The 10,659-nt window shown below is 39.7% G+C and overlaps 1 protein-coding gene across 1 annotated transcript; it reads left to right on the forward strand.

Moving 5' to 3' along the window:
- Positions 1 to 5,345: 5,345 nt before the first annotated feature.
- On the forward strand, positions 5,346 to 6,925 carry LOC145782581 (uncharacterized). Its single transcript, XM_082594392.1, has 2 exons — positions 5,346 to 5,440; positions 5,745 to 6,925. Exon 2 carries the CDS (start codon positions 5,926 to 5,928, stop codon positions 6,322 to 6,324), a length of 399 nt encoding a protein of 132 aa, XP_082450518.1. The 5' UTR covers positions 5,346 to 5,440; positions 5,745 to 5,925; the 3' UTR covers positions 6,325 to 6,925.
- Positions 6,926 to 10,659: the final 3,734 nt, after the last annotated feature.

Raw genomic sequence — 10,659 nt, forward strand, 5'->3', positions numbered from 1 at the left:
TTATCTCTTTGCACATAATCGCTATGTTTTATAATAATATCCTATAGTCTATAATAATAATAATTTATTTGTATCAGACAAAGCTGTCCATATCCAAAACAAAACAACAAAATAATACACAAACTGCAAATGCACAAATAATAATATCCATATATATTGCCGATACTCGAACGAAGATAACCTCTTGCTCCTACAGTGCCCAGATGTATCATCGTCTTGCCGGACAGCCCTGATATGAGCGGGTAGCTTCTCCTATACAGCGCCCGCTACAGATGAGTTAAAGGACTACGAGCAGCCTAGAGTTCATGTATAGGTTCAAACAATTTCTTTGCAAAGCTAATAGTTTTCCTTCATCAAGCCACGTCATGCCGGTGGCGTTGGAGTCATGTTACAAACACATCGTCGGTTCGGGCCGGCTGTAATGCTTTCTCTTTGATTTTAATGTTACGTAGATATTGCGTAAATATTCGTCTTGGCAATCTCCGTACTTCGTCTTGGCAATCTCCGTATTCGTCTCCTCTCTCCCGTACTTGTTACCTTGCCGTGGTGGGGAGGCTTGAGTACCTCAAGGATCCTGTGGGCTATACCGACGGGGGCTCGTAGCCCCTGGCAGGTCTAACCATGTCGGGCAGGTTACAGGTGAGAGGTCAGACAAAAGACAGTACAACAACAGCCGGGCAGACGGAGCCCGTCAGCCTTGGATGGCAGTTCGTCTAGGGCAGTGGTTCCCAACCTGGGGTTTGCGGACCCCTTGGGGGTCCGTGAGAAAGCATTTGGGGGTCCGTGATTACCTTGATGAATTTTGGAGAAAAAAATGCTATGCTCGGGAACAAATTCGGATTTGCTGCTTTAGTAAAAAACGAAGCTCCTCTCATGGTTGTTACCCATCGCTTCTTGCACAGGTAGCCCACGCCTTAGCAGCAAAAACTTTACGAGCAAGTATCAAGAAAATTCTGACGAATTGCGTGAAAGTCGTTAATTTCATCAAAAGCAGAGCTGTAAACCACCGTACTTTTAAAGCGCTTTGTCAAGAAGTAGGGTCAGATGACGGAGTAGGCTACTTTTGTATCATTCTGAAGTACGTTGGTTATCTAGAGAAGTTTTAAAACGACTGAATCAGCTAAAAAATGAGGTATCAACTCTTTTGAAAGCAAAAGGAAGTCTCCTCTCAAAATTGTTCGAGGGAAAAGTTTTCTATACGGCATGGCCTACTTAGCCGATATTTTCGGTCATAACAACTATGTTAATCGTGGCATTCAAGGACCAGGTGTGACAATAATAAATTGATGCAGCTGAAAAACTGAAAGCGTTTTTAGCCAAATTGCTGGTTTGGAAACACAGATTGGAAGCAGGTAGGCTAATTACGCTAACTTTCCAATGTTAGAAGATCTTGATGGATGAAACTCAAAGAGAATGTACTCTTTTGATCTCCATGAGAGAAAAATTTTGCGCGCACTTGAAACCCTGCAAATCTCATTTCAACGTTATTTTAATTTAGAACACCTGCCGAACGAAGTTGAAACATGGATTCGAAATCCTTTTTATTTTGACTTGAACAACATTAGCGATGACGATCTCAGTAACGATGACCTAATTGATTTGAGACCAAAAGAGTTATTACGCATTGAGTTTCATTCAAAAACTGTGGAATAATTTTGGTGCTCACAACTGCAAACCTACCCATTCTTGGCAAGCAAGCGATTATTGGTTTGTTACCATTCATAACCACTGAACCTTTGCGAGGGAGGATTCTTAGCTCTTGTTACAATAAAAACAACATCGAAATCGACTGGACAGTGGACGTTGAAGATGACATGCGCGTTGCATTGTCAAAAAATCAACCACAGTTTAGTCGTGTAGTTCAGGAAAGGCAACAACAACCATCTCATTAAATGTGCTTACGTTGAAAAAGTTTCGGCATGGCACTTTGGGTCACCTTAATATTCAAATACTACTGCATTTCTTGAACAATCCATTCATTTTCTTATTTGAGCAACTGTTTAACCTGATATTTGACGCAGGAGTCACAGCGGCAATGCAATATGACACCGTACAGAACTGTGGTTGAGTAGCATAGTTATTACAATAGTCAACAGTCCTGTGATTGAACTGACTCGTGTGAAAATAAATTTTTTACAATATTAGTCAATAGTATGTTAACTGAGTTTCAGGCAAAATTTAGGTAGGGGTCCACAGAATTAATAATTTGTCTAAAGGGGTCCGTGGCAACAAAAAGGTTGGGAACCACTGGTCTAGGGGAAGGCAAACCCTGATTCAAAAACCTCCGCTGTCTTGCGGCTACATCCAGTCCTGGAAAAGGCTACGGGAGTCAACCCAGACAGAAAATCTGGAGTGGAGTACGTGAGGCGGTCGACTGTCAAACTCTGACATCCTTCCGGCAACTCCTGCAGCCAAACCGTCGCCGAGTGTCACGCTTTGCGTTCCCTCGGACCACGCCGGAGAGGCAGAGAGGGGGGCCCTGTTGTGTTTTTGGGCAGCGCAAGACCTCCATACAGACGCCCAGGCCAGCACTCTGGAGAGGCCACTCCAGTCGCCCCCATCCCTGGGTGCGTAAAACAAACCGGAGGACAGCAGTCTACTATTCGTCTTGGCAACGTCATGTTTAGGTCTCCTACATTTGTCGCCAGGGTGGCGGCGTTTAAAACTCTCGATACGAATCATGTGAATCATACTTCATCATCATGTGGAGTCAGGGCCTGATTAAGGCTCACGGGGGCCCGAGGCACAGCTAAGTTTAGGGGCCCCTATTGGCAATCGCTTTCGATGCAGAGCAGGAGTGCTCAACTGTTAGCCTACTGCAAAATCGTTACACAATTTGAAATTGTTACTCAAAATTAACAAGTGTGCACATACTGGCACAACAACTTTCGCTACCTACGCCTACGGTAGAAAGTGCTATAAAGTGGACCGGCTGATAATTTGGACCACTGCTGTTTTTTCAATGACTGAAGTAAATAATTTCATGGTTTGTGAACAGCTTGAATTAACCTTTCTTACTGACCTAGTTTTTACTGTTTCAGAATTCAGATTCAAAGGATTGAGCTGGTTCTTTGTTGTTACTAGAGGTTTTGTGTTTTGGGGGTCTGCGATGTTATTTTGCTGGTTCAAACTATTGAGAATTTTTCAAATATTGCTACAGTTACAAAAGATTATACAAAAGTAATCTGCAGGAGAGGCATTACTAATGACTATGTGCCAAAATCTTGAAGAAATGTCCACTGTTTAGTTTAAGTTTATTAATTCTAAATGACACCAAGCAACATAAGATTATGCTAACTGTAATATGGACCACCTAGCTGTTTGGTAATATGGTCCAGTGGTCCAGGTTATGGTCAATTGGTAGAAATTTGTTTCTCAGTAATATAGACAGGCATAGAAATGAAGTTCCATGAGATTTATGCATTTTTTTCAAACTTTTTAGAGTGCATCATAAAATATATTTGTAACTTGCTTTCTTATAGTGATAAAAGCTATTACCAGTAATTTGCATAATCACTTTGATATTATAAACAATTTGATTAAATTCTGATGACATGTCTAAGCATGAAAATTGGATTTAAAATGGATTTAAATGCAGTAAATGGATTTGAAAAAGCAGGAATTTACCCCATTAATCCTCTTGTATTTGATGAAAGTGATTTTCACTCAGCTGAAGTTACTGACAAGCCTCATGAAGTAGACACCTCTCCAAACAATGTATCACCGCTGATAATTGATGATCAAGATATGTCTACTCAAAATGCAATTTCTCGAAACATTTCACCTTTGTCACAAGATGTGGTAAACATTGAGAAAGGGGCAAAAAATTCTATCATGTCAACAGAATTAAATGCTGGAACTTTAGCTGATGCACCGTATGAAGCAATCTCACAAGCACCAGGACCATCGTCATTGAGTATTAAGAACTTACAACCTTGTTCAGTTAGCATTTCATGCAGGGTATCTGTCGAGGACATGAGCTCACTTCCAAAACAAGTTACGAAGGGAAGAAAACGTAGAAAAACTACAAAGGCTACTGTGCTGACAGGTACGCCACACAACATAAAATCAAGTTCACAGAAAAAGCTAAACCAGCAAAACAAGTGAGAAAAGGCTTAACCTTTTAAGTTTTCAAAAAAGAGAGGTATTCCAAGCAATGCTGCTTCTGCATGCACTTGTCTTGTGTGTGACGAGTCCACTGATGAGGATTGGATTCAGTGTTGTCAGTGCAAGAAATTGGCCCATGAAATTTGTGCTGATATATCAAATGCTCATTTTTACTATTGTGACAACTGTGCCAACGATCAAAGATTTGAAACTTGTTTGAGATGACTATCATGACCGTTTCAGACTATTTTTATTTATTGAGTGTTTGTGTTCTATTTCATGCCTTTGAAGTTTGACTTCCTTGATATATTTACTTTCACATGACAACTGTCCATATTACAGTATGGTGGTCCATATTATGAAACAGGGTGGTCCATTTTAGAAACTGGGTTGATAATAATTATGGACCACTATATAAAAAAATAATAATGTAGTATTCTTTGTTTGTGTTATGTTTTTTTGGTTGGAATTGTTTTTGCAAACCAACTAGCCTGTAACTAATCAAGTAAAGTTAGTTGCACCCCAATGTTGTGGATTTTTATAAAAATATTAAGATTTTTCATTAGGTGGTCCAAATTATAGTAGGCTACTTTCCCTACTAATGTAAAAAATAATGGGGGCCCCCAAAACCAGGGGGCCTGAGGCCTGTGCCTCGTGTGCCTCATGGTTAATCAGGCCCTGTGTGGAGTCATAGGACAGCGACTTTCTTTCTCTCTCGCTAGGATGTATGTTTGTCTGTGCTTTGTTGTTCAACGTAACTTCTATGTATTTAGTAAGGTATGGGCCACTGCTTTCTAAGCGCACAATTGTCCAGTAGAACGCGCTTTCCATCCATCCAGTGCCGGATTAACCATTAGGCAAAGTAGGCACTTGCCTACAAGGCCAGTCAAAAATCCAGGCCACTTTAAAATCAGTAAAAATTTAGTCATGTTTTCAAAATAATTATTTTCTAAATTAATAAGTATTCATCTTAATAGCTCTGTTTTTCCAGATGAATTAAAGGTTGCAAAAATCGTAATTTCGCAAAAATGGAAAAAATTTTCCATAAACTAGTTTTATAGTGCAATTGAAGCTGTGACTTGTGAACCGTTTCTTATCGGACGTTTTATGCTTCTAAGAAGAAAAAATGTAAGTTGTTAGTTGATTATTGATATGAACTTTCTAGCCTAATGTTGTGATTTAGCGCAGAGTGGTCTAACCCAAACGCAATGCAAAAATCGTAATTTCGCAAAAATCGCAAAAATTTTCCATAAACTAGTTTTATGGTGCAATTAAAGCTGTGACTTGTGAACCGTTTCTTATCGGACGTTTTATGCTTCTAAGAAGAAAAAATGTAAGTTGTTAGTTGATTATTGATATGAACTTTCAAGCCTAATGTTATGATTTAGAGCAGGGTGGTGTACCCCAAACGCGGTCCGGATGCGGCCCGCGGACATATTTTGTGCTGCCCGCAGAGCACTTTTGATGCACAAGAAACCATTGGGTACCTCAAGTTTCAAAGTGTTCTCCAGGAAATCTCTGGGGATGCTACTCAGAATGGCAGCACACGAAATGAAGCAGGTGCATTGGCCAAACACATGAACACCCTTGAAGTTGCCCTAATGTGCATACTTTGGAACAATATTTATATTTTGCAGCGCTTCAATACTAGTAGCAAGTTGCTTCAAAGTTCCACTATCGAACTGACACTAGCCATTGGTCTGCTGAAGCTTGGATAAATTCTTGGATGAGTGCAGAGAGAATTTTGACTGTTATGAGCAGCAGGCACGTGATCGCTGTGGCAGCAGCATATATAAATCTGAAAGTCGGCGAGCACCAATGCAGCAGAAGCATGTCAGTGATGGAGCTGCTACAGATGATGTGGAAGGAATGTCAGGCCAGCAAAAATTTACAATCAACACGTTTTATGTGATCATCGACCAACTGAAGAGTGCACCACAGAAACGTATCGATACATATTCCATGGTGCTGCAGAGGTTTGGAGTTTTGACTGAGTACGACTCCATGTCTGTTGAAGACATCGATGTTGCTGTTGCAGGTCTGGTTGGTGTGTATTCAAAGGACCTGTCTTCCGACTTTCCACCAGAATTTCGTCAGTTTATGTGCTGGTATAAAGAGCAAAGACGCGACGAAACAACAGCAACAGGAAGTGCCCAGAAGATGTTTAAAATGCTGCACACTACTGGTGTTTATAATGCATTCCGAACACTGAAATAGCACTTAGAATGTACTTGTCTCTAATGGCTACGAATTGCTCGGAGGAACGCTCGTTTTCACAACTGAAACGAATTAAAGACGTTAAACGATCAACAATGTGTCAACAACGTCTTAGTACACTGGCACTTTTGTGTATTGAAAGCGATCTACTCCGTAAGATTGACCTCCAAAAACTAGTTAACGAGTTTTCAATCGCAAAAACGCGCAAAAGTGCTATTTAATTACCTACGCATATGATCAAGTTTTTGCACGGTACCCTGTGTTATAGTTGCAACAACGATCTTTGTGACAATGATTTGGCACCACTGATAATTCTAATTTTTTAGTTGGCAACCCTGTTTTTCGGGCCACTTATGAAATGTGCCTACAGGCCAGCAGACTCTTAATCCGGCACTGCATCCATCGTCCAATTTATTTGACCAGTTTAGTAGCTTGATGTCTATGATGTGAGCATAGCATGTATTCGTACTTTTAGTGCAGCTTCATTTATGGCATGAATATAAACAGTAATCGTTTCGTTCTATTTTTCAGATTTAAGCTCGTTGTAGGTGTTTGCCACAATTATTCGAAATCTCTCTCTCTCTCTCTCTTTTTCTTTGTCTTTGAATACCAATCTCAATTTGATATAGTTTATTTCGAATTTGTCTATTGGAAGCGTAGGCTACTGTCTTTTTGAGTGGAAACGTTGGAAATTAATAGAAATTATTTGAGAGCATTTCGTTTGGCACCTGCAGACGAGAAGATTAGCGACCCAATTTCCTAAGAAAGCAATTGTCTTATCTTAGCTATTCGGGTTTGGCGAGAGATCTCAATAGGTGAAATCGCTTGCTACGTAAAACATAGGGTTCTACACTGATTGCTTGACAGAATCAGTTCACTTCATTTAGGTTTGTTTTTATTTCTGCGACCATCACAACGACAAAACAATATAGGCCTAACTTATTAGTTATTACAAACATAGCAGAGGTCTAGAAAAAGGTAGAAGACAAAACGCGGAAGTTATAGCGTGCATGATACCAAAGCAAGTCAATCAGTTTAAAATATGGCACGGTCGCAACACCTTCATCATCTTCATCATCAGACTATGAACGCCTTTCTAAAGCTTGATTCTGGCAGTTTGACATACTTGAAGAGGTTTCAAACCACCTAGGCCTACTGTCACGATTTCTTTCTATCTCTTACCAGGAAAAAGACTTGGAAAGGTTCAATGACGTAGTTTAATGGGTTAAACCGAAAAGCAGTCAATTAAATACACAGATAGTTCTACTAGTGAAATGATATATATGAAAACGCTTGAAGGACTCCAACGAATGGTTCACCACTTCCAGCAATTAATCAAAGTAACAGTAAACAGCAATAGATTCCAACGCTTACGGCTTTTGATTGAGTCTAACGTGATCCACTCACAGCTTCTCATACGATTCTAATTTCAATCACAAATTATATTAGCATCAACTTTGCTTTACTCGTATTCAATACTTCAACTCTCGATCAACAATAATCTTTGCGTCTATTAACAGCTGCTACTACTACAACAATGATCTCTCATCACCAATTCATAATAATTAATAATCAACTCATCATAAAAACATGATTACACAAATTACACCACTATTTATAGAAGATTTGTTCGGTCCAGTAACTTCGAGAAGGTTACGTAATGTTACATCATAGGACTCATGGTTCTGTCAAGTTGCATTTAAATCGTAAACAAGCCGAAGTTTCTAGATTGTCACGTAGGGAAAATGATTCTAGAAAATAATGATTTCGCAATCAGAGATCCATTGGTAAACATCCTTGTGACATCATGACAAACGATATTTGGTGATTGAGAAAACAACAGAATGTTCGAGGTCGCATCTTACATAATGACCTAGAATTACGTTACAACGATTTTACAATCAAAGGTTACTTCAAGTCATAACCGATAATAACACATCGCACCAGACTTTTACAATCAAAACAACACGCTCGTTGAAGACACAAAGCAGTCCATCGCGAGGCCTTGCACATTGATTGTGACACCTACGCAGGAAGTCACCTGAAGTTTGACAGAGTGAAGTTTCTACCAGTGGGTTACGCGCCCGGCTCAAGATCACGCGGCGCTGGTTCGACTCTCGGGGTGTGCGCTTGAGCAACGCATTCTAAGGACTGCTCTACATTCAGCGGCACCTAGTGAATGGAATAATTCCCCGCAACAACACTTCAACAATCGGAAAACTTCACTCTGCCAATCTCGGTAACCGGTCCTGCGTCAAGAGCCTCTACAAGTATGCGAAACCACCAGGAATCACCCATCAAGGCTTTGTCAGTCCGAGAATAAAGATTCAAAACCAACCAAGTTTTCGTTTGTTACCGTATTATTGAAGTGTTGTATGAAATAATTTCATCTACAAAATGCGCTGAAAGGAGAGCTATCCTTGAAGGTAAACCTCACCATGAGTAGTGAGCTAAGCTTACAAAAAATATAGCACAACATTTTTCACCTATGGAGATTTACGCGCTTTCTACGCTGAGATTTTCATGTGTTTCGTTTCCAAGTCAAGATAACGCAAAATCATTTTGTTACAATTGCCCTTTACCAAGTGCAAGACCGTTTTGGCGGAAGACAACGACTGTTTTTGGCGGAAAGACACCATTAAACCGAAAGAAAAACTTTTTTTTTCTTAAAAATGACATAAAGGATGGGGCAACTGGTGATAAGAGGTTGGTGAAGTAAAATTGTCCTTAGTGAATCATTGATGTGACTGTGGGAAATTCCTTTGGCGTGGTTTGGCAACACTGTTCATGCCTTAAACTGTTGCCAGGTTGGCTTTTTTTGAAGTGATTTGACCTGGAAAATTCGATTTGGCATGCACGTCATAGACTCATAGTTTGGCATAAACTTGGTTTTTTTTATTGTGTTGGCTGTTAAAAAGTGTTGAAGAAGAAGAAGAAGTTCTTTTATTTTGCATCATCAGCACATGCGAAAAAACAAAACAATACAAGATTACAATGTGAGCTAGGTTGTTTGCTGATGACGATGGGAGTGACAGAAGGACCGAACTGGTCATCGAGTCTGCCACACCCGAGTGGTGTCATGGCTTATTTAAAGTTGTTGTTTTTAATTATTTGCTGCGTGATTTCTGATTGTTTTTTTCGGTAATTTGAGATTGATTGACTTAGTGACATTTGTTTGACACATAAAAATTTTTATTGTGATTGTTATCATCACAGTGTATTTTTTTAACTGCTTAAAGCTTCAAAGTTTTTAAAGTTATGTGAACTTGACAGAAGTAAGTTTGCCAAGAGACTTTTTCAGTTGAAGAAAAAAAAATCTCAACAATAAGTCAATAACATACTAAAAACTATCAAATTTCAGAAATTTAGAATGTGTAACTGCAGTCAAAATGTCATAAAAACTAATTATTGTAAGTTATCATCGAGATAAATGAAAAACATGCAGCGCCGTCCCTTGTAGTTTGACTTTTTATAATGCAATTTTTCCCTTTTTACTTCGATCTACATGGCAACTCTGGTTCTGGCATCACATTGTAATTGAAATCTTGGAGGATTGATTGGTTTGGTTTGGTTTGGTTTGGTTTTGAATCTTTATCCTCGGACTGACAAAGCCTTGATAGGTTATTCCTGGTACTTGTTCGCATACTTGTAGAGGCACTTGACGCAGGGCCGGTTACCGAGATTGGCAGAGTGAAGTTTTCCGATTGTTGAAGTCTTGTTGCCGAGAAATTATTCCATTCACTAGGTGCCGCTGAATGGAGAGCAGTCCTGAATCGAATCTTTACCATCGGAATGGGAAAGCTTCATGCAGAGCTTAGGCTAATTCTGGCAGTTTCGCACACCTGTAGAGGCTTTGAATCACTAACGCAGGCCCGGTCATCGAGATTGACAGAGTGAAATTTCCGATTGTTGAAGTTTTGTTGCCAGGGAATTATTCCATTCATTACATGACGCTGAATGGAGAGTACGTAGTCCTTTACGTGCGTTGCTCGAGCGCACATCCCAAGCAGTAACTAATGGATGACCATTGAACAATGATTCAGATTAACTAACATTATTTTTTATTTGTTTGGCTTTCCAGTATGACGTATGTGTCAGCTAAGCTACACAGATACCGTAAATAAATAAAAACTTTAATTATGGTGCTGGTGTGACATTAAAAGACCACAGGGTCAACAAAGTCGACTGCCACCTTCATACCGGTATGGCTGGTCAGGAAGAGAAAAAATAAACCAGAAAAAGAGTGTACCGGTAGTAGACTATAGCTGTGCTGTGGTGAATATAGCCACGTGCATATCGTTTAATATAGGTTACTTTGGTGGATGGAATTAGAAA

Source organism: Aplidium turbinatum, chromosome 13 (assembly GCF_918807975.1).
Source record: "Aplidium turbinatum chromosome 13, kaAplTurb1.1, whole genome shotgun sequence".
NCBI classification, from domain to species: Eukaryota; Metazoa; Chordata; class Ascidiacea; order Aplousobranchia; family Polyclinidae; genus Aplidium; species Aplidium turbinatum.

What these genes read in the sequence shown, in the direction of transcription:
- LOC145782581 (XM_082594392.1), top strand. Translation starts at nt 5,926, where the DNA reads ATGCAGCAGAAGCATGTCAGTGATGGAGCTGCTACAGATGATGTGGAA.